Source organism: Carcharodon carcharias, chromosome 7 (assembly GCF_017639515.1).
Source record: "Carcharodon carcharias isolate sCarCar2 chromosome 7, sCarCar2.pri, whole genome shotgun sequence".
Classification (NCBI taxonomy): domain Eukaryota; kingdom Metazoa; phylum Chordata; class Chondrichthyes; order Lamniformes; family Lamnidae; genus Carcharodon; species Carcharodon carcharias.
Genome location: NC_054473.1, coordinates 162,051,413 through 162,073,398, shown reverse-complemented (window position 1 = coordinate 162,073,398; position 21,986 = coordinate 162,051,413). Strand labels below are relative to the sequence as shown.

General features: G+C 41.0%; 1 protein-coding gene across 3 annotated transcripts in view; it reads right to left on the bottom strand.

Annotated features, from left to right (window-relative positions):
- The window catches only part of wwp2 (WW domain containing E3 ubiquitin protein ligase 2), a 236,697-nt gene that overhangs the window by 91,377 nt on the left and 123,334 nt on the right, over window positions 1-21,986 (bottom strand). For all 3 annotated transcript variants that reach the window (XM_041191193.1, XM_041191191.1, XM_041191194.1), the window contains 2 exons: window positions 17,153-17,295; window positions 12,959-13,190 (listed from right to left, as the gene is read on the bottom strand). In XM_041191193.1, the coding sequence (XP_041047127.1) occupies window positions 12,959-13,190; window positions 17,153-17,295 (375 nt within the window). The remainder of the gene's footprint in view (window positions 1-12,958; window positions 13,191-17,152; window positions 17,296-21,986) is intronic.

The window sequence follows — 21,986 nt, the reverse complement described above, 5'->3', positions numbered from 1 at the left end:
TATAGAATTATCTTGTTCAACTTTCAGGATTGATTTCACAGCACAGGAGCAACAGATGGAAAACGCCAAATAAAAAGCTGATTCAGAAGGAAAGGGTACACACAGAAAGATGGTCCAGTCAAGGCACAGGCAAAAAAATCAATTTTTAGCCAGGTCCCAGTGCCTCTTAAGCTTAAACTGCTGCTGGCACAGTCGGGCTGCCATTCACAGCAACTCTGCGAGAAAAATCACATCTAAAAGTTCATCGATTACTGTAAATCACAGCATTTAAGTCAACCTTTGAAGCCTCTAAAAATCCTGCCAAAAAGGGGTCAACTTGTACACCGTATGGACAATGTGAACTGCCAGTGTGTGTGTGTACGAGTGGTCGCCATTTTGAAATGTGAAAAAAAAATAACAATCAGTAGTTCATATTAAATTAATGTGTCAAAGCTTATTGAATAAATTAATTCTACAAAGGTAGCTTAAACCACCATGAAAGGAGTGCTATGTTTGGCTGCAGTGGAGAGTTTCAGTTGGAGATTGACGACTGAAGGAGTTTAAGGGTTAAATCCTATCTAAAGTCTCGTCTTTCTTTAATTTAGCAATTAACCAAAAGTTACTGTTAGGTTGGAGAAAGGTGAGTTTTGGACCGGAGAGGAGAGGCCAGCGAGAGCAGTATAAAAGGGCACACAAAACAGAGGCCGAGACCAAAGAGAGGCATACCCTCAGGGCCTTCAGGCAGTGGAGTTCGAAGTGACATCATGATTCAAAAAGTGATGCGATGCAGGGGAGGCAGCTGATTGGTAAGTAGGGTCAGGTGAGTACTCCTACTTGTACTTTTTCTACTAATTAAACTACTGCAGCCCATTAGCTAAAACAAAATAAGGTGAGGACTCTGGACTGCAGAGGGAATGTTTGGAGTGGAATTAGGCCCCTAGCATAGTTAGTATTCTTTAAAGGGAGTAACTAATGAGCTTAATCTAAAGGGAAGTCATGGCAGCAGGGCACGGACCCATGATATGCTCCTCCTGCTCTATGTGGGAAGTCAGGGACACTTCCAATGTCCCTGGCGACCATGTGTGCATGAAGTGTGTCCAGCTGCAGTTACTGACTAAACACATTACGGAGCTGGAGCTGCGGGTGAATTCACTGTGGAGCATCCGCGATGCTGAGATTGTCATGGACAGCATGTTCAGTGAGGTGGTCACACCGCATGTAAAGAATGAACAGACATAAAGGGGATGGGTGACCACCAGGCAGCATAGAGGGAGGCAAGTAGTGCAGGAGTCCCCTGTGGCTGTCCCCCTCTCTAACAGAAATACCATTTTGGATACCATTGGGGATGACTTCTCAGGGGAAAGCAGCAGGAGCCTAGTCTATGGCACCATGGGTGGCTCTGCTGCACAAGAGGGGAGGAAGAAGAGTGGCAGGGCTATAGTGACAGGGGATTCAATAGTAAGGAGAACAGACAGGGGTTTCTGCAGCTGCAAAAGAGACTCCAGGATGGTATGTTGCCTCCCTGGTGCCAGGGTCAAGGTTGTTTCGGAGAGGCTGCAGGGCATTCTGAAGGGGGAGGGCGAACAGCCAGTGGTCGTGGTACATTTGGTCCCAACGACATAGGTAAGAAAAAGGGGACGAGGTCCTACAAGCTGAATATAGGGATTAGGCCATAAATTAAAAAGTAGGACCTCAATCTCAGGATTACTACCAATGCCACGTGCTAGCAAGAGGAGAAATAACAGGATATATCAGATGAATACGTGACTGAAGAAATGGTATAGAGGGGAGGGATTCAAATTCCTGAGACATTGGGACCAGTTCTGGGGAAGGTGGGACCAGTACAAACAGGATGGGTCGTGTCTGGGCAGGAATGGGACCAATGTGTTTGCTAGTGCTGTCGGGGAGGGTTTAAACTAGAATGGCAGGGGGATAGGAACCTGAACAAAGACAGCATGGGTTATGGAAAGGAAATCATACTTAATTCATCAACTGGAGCTTTTTTGAGGATGTAACTAATAGAATAGATGAGGGAGAAACAGTAGATGTGGTGTAATTGGATTTCAAGAAGGCTTTTGATAAGGTCCCACATAAGGGGCTAGTGGGCAAAATTAAAGCACATGGGACTGGGTGTAATATAATGGCATGGATTGAGAATTGGTTGACAGATCAGAAATAGAGAGTCGGAATAAATGGGTCTTTTCCCAGGTAGCAGTTGGTGACTAGTGGTTTACCGCAGGAATCAGTGCTTGGGCCCCAGCTATTCACGATATATATAAATGATTTGGATGAAGAAACCAAATGCAATATTTCTAAGTTTGCTGACACAAAACTGGGTGGGATTGAGAGTTGTGAGGACGATGCAAGGAGGCTTCAGGGCGATTTAGACAAGTTGTGTGGACAAACACATGGCAGATGCAGTAAAACGTGGATAAATGTGAAGTTATACACTTTGGTGTGAAAAACAAAAAGGCAGATTATTATTTAAATGGTGATATATTGGGAAATGTGGATGTACAAAGAGATCTGGTTGTCCTTGTACACCAGTCAATGAAAGTAAACAGGCAGGTGCAACAAGCAATTAGGAAGGCAAATGGTGTGTTGGCCTTTATTGCAAGAGGATTTGAGTTCAGTAGTAGGGATGTCTTACTGCAGTTATACAAGGCCTTGGTGAGATCACACTTGGAATATTGCTTGCAGTTTTGGTCTTCCTACCTAAGAAAGGATATACTTGCCATAGAGGGAGTGCAGCGAAGTTTTACTAGGCTGATACTGGGGATGGCAGGACTGTCATATGAGGAGAGATTGGTTCAACTGGGCCTGTATTCACTAGAGTTTAGAAGAATGAGAGGGGATCTAATTGAAAAGTATAAAATTCCAACAAGGCTAGGCAGACTAGATGCAGGGGAGATGTTTCCCCTGGCTTGGGAGTCTAGAACCAGGGGCCACAGTCTCAGGATACGGGGTAGGCCATTTAGGACTGAGATGAGGAAATATTTCTTCACTCAGAGGGTGGTCAACCTGTGGAATTCTCTGTCACAGAAGGATGTGCAGGCTGAGTCACTGAGTATATTCAAGAAAGAAATTGATCATTTTTTGGATATTAGGGGCATCAAAGGGTATGGAGAGAAAGCGGGAATATGGCGTTGAGATAGTGGAATGGCCTACTCATGCTCCTGGTTTCTATGTTTTAAAACTGTCAAATTCATTGCTTCAGCATCTGATGTAGAATTCATCGAATTGTTTGATTCATTTTGGCTATGGCATCATCATAAGGATCCCATTCTGGATCAAATTCTCCACTTTCGCTTTCAGGATCATTTTCCTCTCCATCCATGAATTGGATATTCTGCCTTATTTGAACAGTCTGATGATACTTTGTGCACTAATAGCATCCCATGATTTGATCATGAAACCACATAAAACCTCAACTGTGGCAGCACATATATTTGCATTATGTCAAAGTTTTTGCTCCATCAATCATTCACCTATTCCATTTGGCACGAACATGATCCTTGAATGGCTTGTTTAGGTACACACTCAAAAGTTAAACCACAGACATTAGACACCCTGGTATAACTGCAATACAGGTGTTATTTCTTCACAGACACCTTTTGATCTTTTCGGCTTTATGAGGTCTGAACAGGTCCCACGTTATTAAGTTGCATTCTTTACATAGACCACTGGGGATGCTAATTCCACACATTATTGATCCATAACTTCACCCCATCTATTCAACCACTATCATGGATATGCACAAAAATTCTTACAGGGAACTTGATTTTCACTAGAACAAAAACAGAATTACCTGGAAAAACTCAGCAGGTCTGGCAGCATCGGCGGAAGAATCACTAGGGCTGTTTACAAACCTTTCCATTCCACAGTTTAGCTGCTGGACATATCAAAATTCATGGGCACTTCATCCATGTTGCCAATTTGACTTAATGGGTACTCATGTTTTTGCACTGTCTGATGATGCACTGCTGAAAACTGGTAATTTTGGCATCGAGGTATCTTTGTAGTCTCTGAGCAATCTTAACCTTCTATTGCAGACTGCTTCATTCAACAAAGCTGTTGCTCTGAAATCTTTGCTGAACTTGGGATTTGATTTGGCCCATTTAACTGTACACTCATTACATTTCTGGTGACAATGTAACCATTCTGCGAATTTTCGAGGGCCCATTCCAATATATGCTCCTCAAGAGCAGGCCAGTTGCTAGTCCATGTTGTGATGCTGCATTTGGTCTTGGACACCTTCTCCAGGATGAGATGCCTTTTCTTCCATTCTTGCTCCAGCTTTTCACTAACATTGAATCCCCTCGCTGCAGCAGTTATTTGATGAGTTAGCAACTTTTATGATTTTAAGCTCGGAAGCAGTTTCGTACTTCATTCTTTTTACTGGAGGACCCATTTCTATATGGTACTCACCATGTCATGTTCTGTGTGGCCGTGTCTTAAACTCCTATGCATCTTCTTCGCAACACACCTCGTATCTCCAGCTTGATTCCATGCGCTGACTTACAGTTAAGCCGAGTAAAACATGTATTTTTCAGACAAAAAATTGAGGCCAACTGCTAATGCGAGTATAGCAATTCATAGTTGAAAAGGGGGCTGATGCATATGCCAAGCATATGCAAAAGCATTATTTTTGGCACCAAAAAATTGAATCATTTTATACTCCAGGTCAACTTATATGTCCAAATCTACAGTAGATACATTGAATTTATTTCTTCTATAGGGATCCTCAGAATAATGACCATTGTCTATGATACAAGTGCATAGCATGCATCATTGTTAACACCAACAACTTGCATTTATATAGGACCTTTAATGTAGTAAAACATCCCAAGGTGCTACACAGGAGTACAATCAGGCAATAACTATCAATAAGCTAAAAGATGAGAAACTAGGACAGGTGTCCAAAGTTTGGTCAAAAAGATCAGCTTCAAGAAGCATTTTAAAGAATGAGATAAAAATAGTTGGCAGGGAGGTTTAAGAAGTAAACTCCAGAGCTCTGAACAAAGACACATGAGGGTATGGCTGCCAATGATGGACGTAGAAAGTGAGGATACAGAGCTGCAAGAGCACAGAACTCAGGTTATAGTGTTGAAGTACGCTATAGAGATAGGGAGGGGTGGAAGCATGGAGGGGTTTGAACACAGGATAAGAATATTAAAATTGAGGCATTGGTGGACCAGAAGCCATTGTAGCTCAATAAGCACAGAGCTAATGAGTGAACAGAAGTTGGTGAGAGCCAGAATACAGGCAACAGTTTTGGATAAGTTTAATTTAATTGATACCTTTACTTGGGTGCATTATTGTGAACCTTTATAACTTCAGGCTTAAAAATCTGAAATAGGAAAACTGGATGCTTCATCAGCTTTTATCTGTACAAGACGAAGGCAGAAAGTTCATCAAGTCAAGTTACCTTTAGAAACATTCATTCATAAAAGTACGCAAACCCATACAAAACCTCACAACCGAGATGTCTAGTAAATGAAGACTAACACAGATTAGAATCACATTTTACATAAACGGAAAATAAAGAACCACTTGCTCGGCTTTATAACGTTGAAGGCAGCATCAGTTCTAGAGGTGAACGAATAAAGATCTGTTTGAGGCTAATTGTAGAAATTAGGTTTGCAATGTCCGCCAGGAAGTCGACAACCAAGGAAACAGTAACACATATACACACACCACATCAAGAGACACTGATTTTTAAACAGCATTGATCTGTAACTACTGTGCAAATCCTACCCCAGCTTTAGAGTATTGATTTCATAATTAAATAAACAGTTTTGTGTCTTAATAATTTAGAATTTTCTGACAGATATACTATAAGCTCCCTTTTGAACTCAACATAGCTCTAAAATTGCAGTGAATTGCTAAAAAGCCCAAGACAAATACCAGTTTTTACAAGACACATAACAATGATTGTTGTGCATTCCTTGTCAAACAATCTCAGATTTTTTTCCCCATAAAAACAACTAAAATTTTTACAGTTAAGATCCACCATAAGAATTGGCTTTAAAGAAAGTTATTTTCTTCTAGTTTTAGAAAAAGAAATTGTCTGAGAAGTACTTGAAGAATGTAGTCACTAATTTGTTCTTATTGCCTCTTTTTCCTGGACATAATTGATATATTTTCTAGCTACTGCAACACCACAACGTTCTAGTCTATTTGGCACATTGTACCTACTGCACGACAGCATCCCCCATGACCCTGGAAAAATTCAGCAGGTCTGGCAGCATCGGCGGAGAAGAGAAGAGCTGACATTTCGAGTCCTCATGACCCTTCAGCAGAACTGGAACTGAAGGATCATGAGGACTCGAAACGTCAACTCTTTTCTTCTCCGCCGATGCTGCCAGACCTGCTGAGTTTTTCCAGGTAATTCTGTTTTTGTATTGGATTTCCAGCATCTGCAGTTTTTTGTTTTTATCCCCCATGACCTTTCTCAATGTTTTGTTGGCAAGGCCTGGGTTAACAAGATAGATAATTTCTCTCTTGTAAACTGCGTATGGAGAGGGATCCACAGATCAAAGTCGTGCATCAACTTTGAAATTGTACCACTGCTCTCCATGTGAACTAACGGCAAGGGAGGAGCACAGGTATACAATGGTTGCGAAATGTGACCTCGCATGCACACAAGAAACATTGATATTGTGTAGTTCCATCAGAAAATGAATAAAAAGCTAACTGATCCAATACCTATGATGACCACGATGCAATGTGCTGCTACTGCAATAGAATGTTCTCAAACTGCAGCGAAATTGGTGGCTATCAGGAATACTCAGTGAAAAATTCCCTTTCCAACAATCTAAAAACAAGAATCAGGTTTATGCCAATATGGCCACCAGTCACAGGAGATAGTTGCAGGTGTTGTCTTTGTAATAATCTTTACATAAATGTCAACCACGGCTCAGTTGGCAGCAACCTCACTTTAGTGAGAAGATTGTGAGTCCAAGTCCCACTTCAGGACTTGAACACAAAAATCAAGGCTGACACTTCAATGCAGTAATGAGCAAGTGCTGCATTGCCAGATGAGCTGTCTTTCAGATGAGACGTTAAACCAAGGTGTCACCCTCTCAGGTGGATGTAAAAGATCCCATGGCATTATTTTGAAGAAGAACAGGGGAGTTTTCTCTCATGTTCTGGCCTTTATTTATCCCTCAATCAACATTACTAAAACAGATTATCTGGTTATTATCACACTGTTGTTGTGGGAGCTGGCAGTCTGCAATTTGACTGCTGCGTTCCCTACATTACAACAGTGTCTACACTTCAAAAGTACTTAACTGGCTGTAAGGCGCTTTGGGATGTCCTGTGATGAGTTAAAACGCAAGTCTACATTTCTTTCTTCTGACATGAAGTATTCTCCCATCAGAGAACACCCTTAGAAGCCAAAACAAGTAAAGCTTTCCCCTTTGAAGGGAGCCTTCTCCAAATGTTAGTTGGGACTAGAAAGCAAACACATCTTTTTGATATCTTTACCAGGTCTTAGTCCCATTATACTCATGTTTGTGAAATTTGATCACAACTGTGAATTTATTATGAGTGTCCAAGGATTTTTATTTTGCAACCAAATTGGTTTGTGTAAAGTAAAATTTTAACAAAATTACAGTAGCTCCTCAACTGGAGCTGTCTAATCTAATCTCATTTTACTGCCCTTTCACTGAAACCTCTCACATTCTTCCTTTCAAATACTTACCCAGTTCACTTTTAATAGATGCTATAGACTATTTCTCAAATGGCATTTGTAGTAAAATGATCCATGTTGTAATAGTTCTCTGTGCAGAAAGAAAAATTCTAACTTAGCCCTTGCTTGACTAAATCATAAATGTATCCCTCTTTGTCACCAATTTGTAATTCACTAGAAAAAATCTTTCACTATTTACTTTCTCAAAACCTGTCATATATTTGAAAGCTTCCATTAGAAATCCCTTGACCATTTTTTCAAAAATCTGTTCATAACTATAATCTCTTATTCCTGGTATATCACTGCAGTGGATCTTGGTATTTTCCATGCCCTTCATATCTTTTCTATCTTGGGGTGCCCAGAACTGCATGAAATACTCTGTGGCCTTAACAACAAAATATTGGACAAATTCAACAACATTTCTTTGCTTTTATATTCATGCACTAATTATCTGTACAAGAGTTAGAAACAGAGAGTAAAGAAAAAGAAAAATATAAAGTATTTTCTATCAGCTTTGTTACTATACCCGAACATTTTCAAGAAAAATAAATCACGCTTTGTAATGCATTAGAATGCAACAATGAAAGAGAAACTAGCTACAAAAAATTAGGATAAAAGTAAAATGCTGTGGATGCTGGAAATCTGAAACAAAAACAAAAATTGCTGGAAAAACTCAGCAGGTCTGACAGCATCTGTGGAGAGAAAGACAGAGTTAACGTTTTGAGACCAGATGACTCTTCTTCAGAACTAAAAAGAAATAGAAATGTGGTGAAATATATACTGTGTAAGAGGGGGTGGATCTGATGAAGCTGGATAGAGATAGGTGGAGACAAAGGAGAGATTGCAAAAGATGTCATAAACAAAAGGTTGAAGGGGTGTTGATGGTTGTGATACTGGCTAAGGGAGGTGCTAATGGTGACATTAAGAGTAGAAAGCAGGGTGAGCAAGTGACAGATGGCCCTAGTGGGGGTGGGGTGGGGGAAGGGGGACAAAGCTCAAAATAGGCTAAAAGGTGGGGATAAAATAATAAATGGAAATACAGTTAAAAATAATAATAGAAATAGTTGGGGGAAAAATGTATATATAAAAATTTTAAAATAAATATTTGAAAAAAGGGGATCAAAAAGGGGTGAGGATAGAGGAGAGAGTTCATGATCTGAAGTTGTTGAACTCAATGTTAAGTCCGGAAGGCTGTAAAGTGCCTAATCAGAAGATGAGGCGCTGTTCCTCCAGTTCGCGTTGAGCTTCACTGGAACAATGCAGCAGGCCAAGAATGGACATGTGGGCATGAGAGCAGGGTGGTGTGTTGAAATGGCAAGCAACAGGAAGGTCTGGGTCATGCTTGCGGACAGACCGGAGGTGTTCTGCAAAGCGGTCACCCAGTCTGCATTTGGTCTCTCCAATGAAGAGGAGACAAAAAAATTGGGTTTGTCATATGGTCAAGGTTAAAACTGAACAATTGGCACCATTTTGCTAAACTGACTTGCAGCAATAATACTGGGGGCTGAAGTGGAGAGCCTTTGGAATCGTGATGTGTGATTAACTCGCACTCATTGATACAAATGCAAGCAGCACTCCTGCTGATTATCACATACCATCCCCCCTCAGCTGATCAATCAGTGCTTCTCCATGTTGAACACCACTTGGAGGAAGCACTGAGGGTGGCAAGGGTACAGAATGTACTCTGGGTGGGGGACTTCAATGTCCATCACCAAAAGTGGCTCAGTAGCACTACTGCAGACTGAGCTGGCCGAGTGCTAAAGGACATAGCTGCTAGACTGGGTCTGCAGCAGATGGTGAAGGAACCAAGAGGGAAAAACATACTTGACCTCATCATCACCAACCTGCCTGCTGCAAATGCATCTGTCCATGACAGTATCAGTAGGGGTGACCACCGCACAGTCATCATGGAGACGAAGTCCTGCCTTCACATGGAGGTTACCCTTCATCGTGTTGTGTGGCACAACCACTGTACTAAATGGGATAGATTTCGAACAAATCTGGCAACTCAAGAATGGGCATCCATGAAGCGCTGTGGGCCATCAGTAGCAGCAGAATTTCACTCTAACGCAATCTGTAACCTCATGGCCGGGCATATCCCCCACTCTGCCATTACCATCAAGCCAGGGGATCAACCCTGGTTCCATGAAGAGTGCAGGAGGGCATGCCAGGAACAGCACCAGGCATAGCTAAAAATGAGGAGTCAACCTGGTGAAGCTATAACACAGGACTACTTGCGTGCCAAACAGCATAAGCAGCAAAAGAGAGACAGAGCTAAGTGATCCCACAACCAATGGATCAGATCTAAGTTCTGCAGTCCTGCCACGTTCAGTCGTGAATGATGGTGGACAATTAAACAGCTCACTAAAGGAGGAGTCTCCACAAAAATCCCCATCCTCAATGGTAGGGAAGCCCAGCGCAGCAGTGCAAAAGATAAGGCTAAAGCGTTTGCTAGAATCTTCAGCCAGAAGTACCGGGTGGATAAACCATCTCGGACTCCTCCGGAGGTCCCCAGCATCACAGATGTCAGTCTTCAGCCAATTCGATTCACTCCATGTGATATCAGGAAATGGCTCAAGGCACTGGATACTGCAAAGGCTATGGGCCCTGGCAATATTCCAGCAATAGCACTGAAGATTTGTGCTCCAGAACTTGCCTGGCCCCTAGCCAAGCTGTTCCAGTACAGATACAACACTGGCATCTACCCGGCCGTGTGGAAATTGCCCAGGTGTGTCCTGTACAAAAAAAGCAGGACAAATCCAAACCGGCCAATTACTACCCCATCAGTCTACTCTCCATCATCAATAAAGTAATGGAAGGAATCATCAACAATGCTATCAAGCAGCACTTGCTTAGCAATAACTTGTTCATTGATGCTCAATTTGGGTTCCGCTAGGGCTACTCAGCTCCTGACCTCATTACAGACTTGGTTCAAACATGGACAAAAGAGCTGAACTCCCGAGCTGAGGTGAGAGTCACTGCCCTTAACATCAAGGCAGTGGTTGAACGAGTGTGGCATCAAGGACCCCGAGCCAAAACTGAAGTCAATGAGAATCAGGGTGAAGACTCTCCGCTGGTTGGAGTCATACCTAGCAGGAAGATGGCTGTGGTTGTTGGAGGTCAGTCATCTCAGCTCCAGGACATCACTGCAGGAGTTCCTCAGGGTAGCGTCCTCAGCTCAACCATCTTCAGCTGCTTCATCAATGACCTTCCTTCCATCATAAGGTCAGAAGTGGGGATGTTCGCTGATGATTGCACAATGTTCAGCACCAATCACGGCTCCTCAGATACTGAAGCAGTCAATGTTGAAATGCAGCAAGACCTGGACAACGTCCAGACTTGGGCTGACAAGTGGCAAGTAACATTTACACCACACGAGAGTCAGGCCAATGACCATTTCCAACAAGACAGAATCCAACCATTGTCCCTTGATTTTCAATGGCATTACCATCACTGAATCCCCCACTATCAACATCCTGGGGGTTACCATTGACCAGAAACTGAACTGGCCTAGCCATATAAATACTGCGGCTACAAGAGCAGGTCAGAGGCCAGGGATAGTTTGTCGAGTAACCCACCTCCTGATTCATCAAAACCTGTCCACCATCTACAAGGCACATGTCAGGAGTGTGATGGAATACTCGTCACTTGCCTGGATGAGTGCAGCTTTTGCAGCAGTCAAGAAGCCTGACACTCCCCAGGACAAAGCAGCCCGCTTGATTGGCACCACATCCACAAACATTCACTGCCTCCACCACTGATGCACAATAGCAGCAGTGTGCACCATCTACAAGATGCACTGCAGGAATTCACCGAGGCTCCTTCAACAGTACCTTCCAAACCCATGACCACTACCATCTAGGAGGACAAGGGCAGCAGATAGATGGGAAAAGCACCACCTAGAAGTTCCCCTTCAAGTCATTCACAATCCTGACTTGGAAATATGTTGCCATTCCTTCACTGTCGCTGGGTCAAAATCCTGGAACCCCACCCTAACAGCACTGTGGGTGTTTCCACACCACATGGACTGCAGCGGTTCAAGAAGGCAGCTCACCACCATCTTCTCAAGGGCAACTAGGGATGGGCAATAAATGCTGGCCCAGCTTCGTGAATGAATTTTTAAAAAATCCACTGAAACATTCTTCCTTAGATGTGGGAGTGTAAGATTGTGTAAGCATCTTCAATTTCCACCCTTACATCCCTCAGCAACCTAGGATACATCCTATCCATACCAAATGACATTTCTATTTCGAGGTCTGCTAACCTTTTTAAGCATCTTTTTACCTTTTTTAATCTTATCAAATTTCTCCTTTCTGCCTGCTCCTTTACTGTGACATTTGCAGCACATCTTTCCTAGTGAAGGCAGATGCAAAGGACTTGTTTAGTACGTCAGTCCTGCCCTCAGCCTCCATAACAAGATCTCCTTTATGATTCCAAATCGGCCTCACACTTCTTTCGACTACCTTTTTACCACTTGTGCGCTTATAAAAGACTTCTTTATACAAGCTACTGTGAAGTCTGAAACCCAGACCACTCCGCCTTTCTAGCTAAAGGGAACAGTTTAAATTTATGGAATAACAAAAAGTAAAAGATTGGAATTAAAAAATATACACTTTTCCGCTCTGGAATATTGCTGGTAATAATTTGAGGAACTTTTACAAATCAATGTTTTATATCTGTAAGTAAAAACTGGGTATCAGTAAAAGACCATGAAGCTGTTTTTTCACAAATATCCTTCAGGGAAAGGGACCTGCATCCTTACCTAGTCTGGTTTACAGGTGACTCTAATCTCACACCAATGTGGTCGATTCTCAACTCTCCTTAAAAGTGACTCAGCAAGTCACTCAGTTTTATTAAATCCTTACACAGCAGCAGTTCGAGAAAACCACGACTACCCTCTCAGAACAACTAGGGATGGGTAATAAGTGACGGACTTGCAGGTGAAACTCACATCCCGAGAATCAATTTTTCAAAAGTTTAATGTATTAAAAAAGTGAAGCACCAAATTAGCAAAGGGAAAGAACTGTTGCTTCAAACTGTTCACTCAGGAGACATACTGCTCTGTTACAGTACAATGCAGTATTCACCATCTAACTGGTTAAAATTCCTCATATCCTCTGAGTAATACTGCAGTACTTTTATCACCCATTGGCTAAGTATAACATGACTGCTGACATTTTTCCATTCACTGACCAAGCCTATTAATAGACAGGTTGTTTATTTCCCAGTGAATGGTAAAGTGTGAAAGCTGGCTTAGTAAAAAAAACTTTCCTACATCCTTACCCAGGAGGCAGTGCTTCCAGGTTTTGGGCTGATGTCTGAGGCTGTTCTGTCAAGTTAGGAGCTTCTTCTGATGTCTCTCCGACTGCAGATGAATTGGTGGAACTTACGGTGCCAGCGGTCGAAGGGCTGGTGTCTGAAGCTGAGGGAAGTGTTACAGCTGGTGGAGCGGCTGGGTTTAAGTCATTACTGCAGTTGTCATTGTCACTTTCATTTGAAGCAGTCTCTCCATTTGCTGAAATTATATGAAAATAAACTCACATTGGATGATTGTTCAAAAAAGATACCTTAGACTGAACTGCTGGAGGTAATGTATGATAAACGGGGGGAGACAGAGGTGTAGTGGTGATATTACTGGACAAGTAATCTAATGCTCTGGGGACATACGAACATATGAATCAGGAGCAGGAGTAGGAATGGGCCACTCAGCCCTTCAAGGCTGTTCCGCCATTCAATAAAATCATGGCTGATCTGAATGCAACCTCAACCCCACATCCCTGCCTATCCCTGATAACCTTTCATCATCCCTTGTTAATCAAGAATCTATCTAGCTCTGCCTTAAAAATATTCAAAAGCTCTGCTTCCATTGCCTTTCCTGGAAGAGAGTTCTAAAGACTCTCAACCTTCAGAAAAAAAAATTCTCCTCATCTCTGTCTTAAATAAGCGACCCCTTATTTTTAAACTATGGCCCCTAGTTCTAGATTCTCCCACAAGACGAAACATCCTCTCCACATCCACCCTGTCAAGACTCATCAGGATCTTAAAGGTTTCAATTAAGTCGCCTCTTATCTTTTAAATTCCAGTGGACACAAGCCTAACCTGTCCAGCCTTTCCTCATAAGACAACCCACCCATTCCTGGTATTAGTTTGGTAAACCTTCTCTGAACTGCTTCCAACACATGTACATCTTTCTTTAAATAGATGTGGTTTCACCAGTGCCCTCTATAACTGAAGCTTAACCTCTCTACTTTTGTAATCAATTCCCCTAACAATAAATGGCAACACTCTATTAGCTTTCCTAATTACTTGCTGTACCTGCATACTAACCTTTTGTGATTCATGCACTAGGATACCAGATCCCTCTGAATCTCAGAGCTCTGTACTCTCTCACCATTTAGATAATAAACTCTGTTTTTATTTTTACTGTCAAAATGAATGATTTCACATTTGCCCACATTATAGTCCTTTGCCAGATCTTTGCCCACTCACTTAACCTATGTCACTTTGTAGCCTCCTTACATCCTCTTCACAATTTACATTCCTATCAATCTTTGTGTCATCAGCAAATTTAGCCACCATTCCTTCGATTCCTTTATCCAAGTCATTTACATAAATTGTAAAATGTTGAAGCCCCAGCACTGATCCCTGTGGCACACCACTTGTCACAACCTGTCAGCTGGAAAAAGACCCATTTATGCCAACTCTCTGCTTTCTGTTAGTTAACCAATCTTCTATCCATGCCAAAAAGTTACCCATTGGACCATGAGCTTTTATATTCTGCAGTAACCTTTGATGTGGCATTTTATCAAATTCCTTCTGGAAATCTAAGTATGGTATATTCACCGGTTCCCCCCTTATCCACAGCACAGGTGACTCCTTCAAAGAACTCCAACAAATTGGTTAAACATGATTTTCCTTTTACAAAACCATGTTGACTCTGCCTGATTGCCTTGTATTTTTCTAGGTGCCCTGCTATAATATCTTTAATATTAGCTTATAAAATTTTCCCTATGACAGATGCTAACTGGCCTATAGTTTTCTGCTTTCTGTCCCCCTCCCTTTGTGAATAAAGGAGTTATATTTGCTATTTTCCAATCTAATGGAAACTTCCCTGAATTTTGGAAAATTAAAACCAGTGCATCAACCATCTCACTAGTCACTTCTTTAAAGGCCTTAGGGTAAGGTCCATCTGTCCCTGGGGATTTGTCACCTGAAGCCCGAGCCATACGCTCAATACCACTTCCATGGTGATTGTAATTTTCTGGAGTTCCTCTCTCCCTTCCGTTTCCTGATTTACAGCTATTTCCAGGATATTACTTGTGTCCTCTAAAGTGAAGACTGAAGCAAAATACCTGTTTAATTCACCCACCACCTCCTTACTTTCCATTATCAATTTCCCAGACACTCTCTCTATAGGACCAACACACACTCTGTTAACTCCTTTTTTAATTAAATATCTATAGAAGCTCTTACTATCCGTTCTTTATATTACTAACTAGCATTCTCTCCTACTTTAATTTTTCTCTCCTTTTTGTCAATTTTTGCTGTTCTTTCTATTCTTTCCAATCTTCTGACCTGTCACTCGTTTTTGTGTAATTATATGCTTTTTCTTTAAGTTTGATACTATCTTTAACTTTTCTAGTTAACCACGGATGGTGGGCCCTCTCCTTGGAATTTTCCTCTCTCATTGGAATGTATATATTCTGTGTATTCTGAAATATCCCTTTAAATGTCTGCCACTGAACTACTACTGACATATCCCTTAACCTCATTTGCCAGTTCACTTTAGATAGCTCTGCTTTCATGCCCTCATAATAGTCCTTATCTAAGTTTAAAATACTGGTCTTGGATGCACTAATTTCTCCCTCAAAATGAATGTAAAATTCAATCATATTATGATCGCTGCTACCTCAGGATGCCTTCCCTAGGAGGTTATCAACTAATCCTATCTCGTTGCTCAATACCAGGTCTAGTATACCCTGCTCTCAGGTTGGCTGCAGAACGTGCTGTTCTAAGAAGCTATCCCGAAAACATTCTATGAACTCTTCATCTACACTACCTTTGCCCATCTAATTTTTCTAGTCTATATGTAGATTAAAATCCCCCATGATTATTTCTGTACCTTTCTGGCAAGTTCCCATTATCTCTTCTTTTATACTCTGTCCTACTGTGTAGTTACAATTATGAGGACTGTACAGCACTCCAACAACTGACTTCTTGCCTTTATTATTCCTCATCTCAACACAAACCGTTTTTACATCCTGGTTTCCTGAACTTAGATCATCCCTTTCTAATGTGCTAACACCATCAATAATTAACAGAACCACCCCTCCACCTTTTCCTAACTTCTTGTCCTTCCTAAATGTCACATACCTTTCAATATTCAGGTCCCAATCTATGTCATCCTGTAGCCATATCGGTGTAGTGGCTATCAGATCATACTTATTGATTTCTATTTGTGCTATCAGTTCATCTTCCACACAGCCCAGGTCACTTTTAATACTGTTAAGTCTTTTTCTTTTACATAAAGTCCACTACTTTATTTCCCAACATAGCAGATAGTAGACAAAATCTAAAATAGCATTTTGACTTACCTAAGTGACATAACAGAGTTTATGGCTTCAAATGTTATTTCAAGAAAGTCCATTTTTGGAAGAAAATAAAAAGTTTGCATAAAAAGCCCTTATCAAGTCTAGTAAAAATCAAATGCTTTCGGTCTATCAATGCAAATCAAATTATTGGACATAAAGTTGACCAACATTAGTTTCTAATGCATCCATTTTAAAAATTAATCTACAATATGCTTGATTATAGTTTAATTATATTTTTTTGAACTTGAAGTATATTGGTAAACTAAAGGAACATGTGGGCTGTTCCCAATACACCATTCGGAAAAGTCTAATTGCCTAATGGGAATCAGCTCACATAGATGTTGGTCAAAATAGGAGAAAACATTTTTCAGTTACATTTAGGTGGTAAACTAATGGTAATAGTCATACAGTTACACTTCACCTCCTATCTCCTTAAAGAACTGATTGGTCATTGTTTTCCAATGGGCTTCCCATTTTCCACCCAAAATGATATTCTAGCAAATATCAATGAGCATCATAGCCTCAAAAAGAGCATTCAACAGAATGCTAAAGTTTCCTTCTGATGATTCAAAACAAAAAACTTTCTGGATTTTCTTTCGGACCCCATCCAAAACTACTTTCTGTAACAAGTCTTCAGAAATTGCATAAATATGTTAACATTTTTTGCAAAGTACAATGGATGGATTTGGTTCAAGAAAAACAAGAAATTCATTTAGTGGGTAAGTCACTAAAATTAACCAATAGATAAATAGTTTAAAATTTGGTCATAAGAAAAATATAGCCTTTTGCCTGTAAGAAGCCTATTCCACTTTCAAGAAAGATTTCAAGAATAAAGGGCAGATGACATGAAATATGTCTTAACTCAATTAACCTTATTAGTACTTGCCTATGCCACTAGAACTTGCTGAGTATGAAGGTATCCTGGATGCATTTTTCTGTTTACTTTTAGCACTATCAAGCGCCCCATTTGCTGTGTTATCTCCATTAATGGCAGGCTCTCGTGCAACCCCACCATTCTGTCTGTGTGATCTGAGGAGAGAAACAGAAGACAATTAAATTCCTTAAATGGTTTATCAGTCTTCATGTATTTCTAAGTTCTTTAATTTGTCACTATGGAACTTTCCTCAGGCTAGTATTGTTAAGCCCACAAACAAAAGAAAAGTTGTAAGATGATGGAGTATCCTTTTCCGTTCTTCCTTCTTCCCCCTTGCTAAGCTGCAGCACTCTGCCAATTGTCACTGAGTTGACTTTGAGTAGAATGTCTTCATCAGGTGAAGGCATAAGCAATGCTCAATAGTCACCAGATATTTAAGGGTAGGACTCACAACCTACCAGTTTGTGGCACAACTTTTCACTGAAAACATCTTGTAACAGCATTTGCTCACTGTCTATACATTTTCAAATCAAATGTATAACTGCTATCTCTACTATTATACACTGCAACATAAACTAAATGAAAATGAAGTTCTTGCAGGTGTTGCTTTAACTTTAACATCAGAGGTAAGCACTTTAAGAATAATTGCAGTCAAAATTATGTCCGCTGCTCTTCCTGATTCTGATGCTGAGTGATGCTTGTCTCTAAAGTTTGAAGGAGGAGCCGACCCACTCCATGCTATGTGATCTGCTCAGTTATCTGTATGGCTGGTAGGCACTTTCGAATGTGGCTGTCAGCTATTTAAATTCAAGAAGTTACAGCAAAATTTTCAGGGGATATTTCATGAGCTGAACTTTGTTCAACAAGTTGAGTTGAGTCAAGGCAGTTGGAACCTTTATAAAGATAGGTTAAACCTGCTTACCTCCTTCAATTGAAAAGGGAGAGACTACACAAAGAAACAAATACTGTATATATCTTAACAGCTTTGCATTTAGATTGTGGCTATTTATTGCTCTTGAAGTTGATTTGCATATCAACTGCAAGTATATATATTTATGTTAATATTAGTCATTTAATTACTCCTCTATTGTTCAATAAATTCACTTGATAGTTAACATCTGATGTGATACTGTACCTCAAGATCACAAGGAGCTAAGATTCACTTAAATGATTAATCTATAAACCAGAGGTCAAATTATCCAGCGTGAGAAGGTTAAAAGAAACATAAAACATAAGTGGTGGACAGAAATGCTGGCAAACTATCAAAACAGGTCTTCACACCAGTCTGGAATAAGTCTTAGTTTTCAGATTCTCGATAAGAGAAAACTCATTTTAATTTAAGTTAATTTTGGCAGGAATTCCAATCCTGCACTCCTGTGGGTACTTAAGTGAGCTGATTAAAGTAAAGCAATAGTTTCCTTCCCTTCAAAGAATTTAGTCATTAAATGCCAGACAGAATAATTTAAGATTCATAAATCTAATGGAGATATTAGGTAATTCTGATAATAGTGAGAAACATTTCAACAATTTTCCATTCTACAGATTGTGACCTCAAAATAAAGATAGGTTAATTATGTATTACAGTCACTTCTCATGTTATTAAATGGTCATGCTCAATTAAACAAAAGGACACAATTGTAAATGTTTCAAGTTATATAGAAGTCACCTATTAGAAACTATTTGACTGCTTACGGGCTCTTCTGCATCAATAAAACCTGGGCGCAATGAGCTAAATGACTTCCTTCTGTGTTGTTTCATCCTATGCAAATCTTTTTGTTCTTTGATTTTAACTTGACCTCTTATTTTAAATCTCATTAGGTATTCTCACACCAACAACTGAGGAAGGTTGGTAAGTGACATGCTCTCACGCCTCTGCCAGCAGAAGCACACTTGCAGACTTTTCTTCCATGACCTATGCACAAAACACCTTGAATTTACTGTTAAGCAAACTGTCGAGGAAACCCATGTTCTATCATGCTGTGATGCAATTATTTTAGTGAATCGTCACATTGCATCATAAATCCATCCTACATGTATACTTCAACATATAATGTGACTAAGTTTTTGGACACTTTAATTCATACTTCCCTTGTTATACTTGCAGAGACAGTTTGATTACATTTTTGTCAAACAAGAAAGGTTATTTTTAATATTGTTTTTTCTTGAATATCGTCCCCCCAACCTCCAACATCCAACAGACCTAATTTTAACTCAGCTATGCTTTCACCAATCAGTAACTGTGGACATTCCACAACTCTAAGATATGTCTCAGGCACTTGTTTGTATAATTGGGATGCCAAAAGTATGCAATTTGCGTAGAAGCATATCAGCATATATCCAAAGCCACATTAAGAAAAGGTTTCAACACATTATGAACATAATTTTCCTTTGCAGAAAATACAATACAAATAGTTAGAAATTATTCAAAAATGCTTTGAACTGAAAGGTTTTGTTTTACAATTTGGTGTTGCACTGATTTTTATTGTAATTGTATGACAAAAACTCACCCAATTTGCTTTCACCTGTATTGGAAGAAGGTGAAAAGTCCCACAAACAAAGCTTTTGTTAACATCCAGTAATGAGAAGAAACTTATATTGTCTAACCAACTGTTTGCTAGCAGAAGAACAAACCAAAGCAGTCAGCAAGCAGATTTACCGCCAAATCACAGCAAAATATAGAAGTTAAATTGAACAGCCCCATGAAGATTAGCATAGGGATCATACTAAGTGATTAGCCTGTGCCTGTTCATTACAATGCAGGTATCACGCCAACTTTTTTTGCAAGATCACTTGAAAGATCTATGTTTCCAGCCAATGCTAGCTGCACTGTTCATGGCTGCATCAGCAAGGGGGGAAACAATATAACAAATGCTCATTTAAAGCTAACCTGCATGCCTACAGGTAGCCTATACTTCTTGAAGGGGAGGTGCACTGTGGCTGCAGCAGGAGCCGGGGCTGCGGTTAAAGAGAATATGGCTGGAAAGAAAGGGCTCCAAGGTATTTGGATACACCACTGGACGTCTGCAAGGAGCAAGGAACGGAAAAGTCCTGAAACAGCAAGCCTTCCAAACTCATGGTTAAAGGAGCAGGAGCAGGTATCCATGAAGTACAAAGCCCCAATAACCTGGAAGCAATACATTTTTTCCTCTGTTTCCTCATGGGATGTGAGCATCGGTGGCGAGGCCAGCATTTACTGCCCATTCCTAATTACCCTTGAGAAGATGGTGGTGAGCTGCTTTCTTGAATCCCTGCTGTCTATGTGGTGTAGGCACACCCACAGTGTTGTTAGGGAGGGAGTTCCAAGATATTGATCCAGCAACAGTGAAGAACGGTGATATAATTCCAAGGATGGGTGAGACTTGAAGGTGGTCTTGCAAGTGGTGGTGTTCCCTACCCACTGCTGCCCTTCTTCCAGGTCACAGAGGTCGTGGGTTTGGAAGATGTGTCAAAAGAGGTTTGGTGAGTTGCTGCGGTATATCTTGTAGACAGTACACACTGCTGCCACTATGCATCAGTGGTGGAGGGAATGGGTGTTTATGGTGATGGATGGGATGCCAATCAAGTTGTGCCCTGGCTGGTGTTGGGTTTCTTGAGTGTTGTTGGAGCTGCACTCATCCTGGCAACTGGGGAGAATTCCATCACAATCCAGATTTGTGCCTTGGGGAGTAAGCTGAGATACTTGCTACAGAATTCCCAACTTCTGACGTGCTTTTGTAGTTACCATATTTTGTGTGGTTGGTCCAGTTAGTTTCTGGTCAATGGTTACCACACACACCACCCCCCCCCCCCCCCCCCCCCCCCCCCCCCCAATTGAGAGGTCTTGCTGCAGACAGACTCAGACTGCTTCCTTATCTTAGGCGCTGCGAATGGAACTGTACGCTGTGCAATCAGTGGGCATTCATACTTCTGACCTTATGATCGAAGGAAGGGCATTAATGAAGCAGCTGATGATGTTTGGGCCGAGGACACTGTCCTGCACCGATGTCCTGGGGCTGAGATGATGGCCTCCATCATGCATAATTATTTTCCTTTGGGTTAGGTGTGAATCAAGCCAATGGTGAGTTTTTCCTCTTATTCCCATTGACTTAAATTTTACTTGGGCTCCTTGATGCCACACACTGTCAAATGTTGCCTTGATGTCAAGGGTGGTCACTCTTACCTCATCTCTGGAATTCAGCCCTTTTGTCCAATTGTTTGGACCAATGCTGTAATGAGGTCAGAAGCTAAGTGGTCCTGGCAGGATCTAAACGGAATATTGGTGGGTAGGTTAATACTGACTAAGTGCTACTTGATAGCTCAGTTAATGATTCGATCGCGTTGTCAATGATTGACAGTAGGCTGCTAGAACAGTAATTGGCCAGTTTGGATTTGTCCTGCTTTTCATGGCAGGACATACCTTGGCAATATTTTACATTGTCAGGTAGATGCCAGTAATGTAGCTAATGTACTGAAATAGCTTGGCTAGGGGTGCAGCTAGTTCTGGTACACAAGTCTTCAGTACTATAGGCGGGATATTCCCAGGACCCATAGCCTTTGCTGTAATAAGTGCCTTTGGCCGTTTCTTCATATCACACGGAGCAAATCAAATTGGCTGAGGACTAGCATCTGTGATGGTAGGCTCTTCAGGAGAAGACTGAGATGGATCATCCACTCAGCACTTCTGTCTGAAGGTGGTTACAAATGTTTCAGCCTTGTCTTATGCACTCAAGTACTGGGCTCCCCCATCAGGATTGTGGATTTCCTCCTCCTCCAGTTAGTTATTTAATTGTCAACCATTATTCATGACTGGATGTGGCAGGACTGCAGAGCTTTGATCTGATCTGTTGGTCGTGGGATTACTTAACTC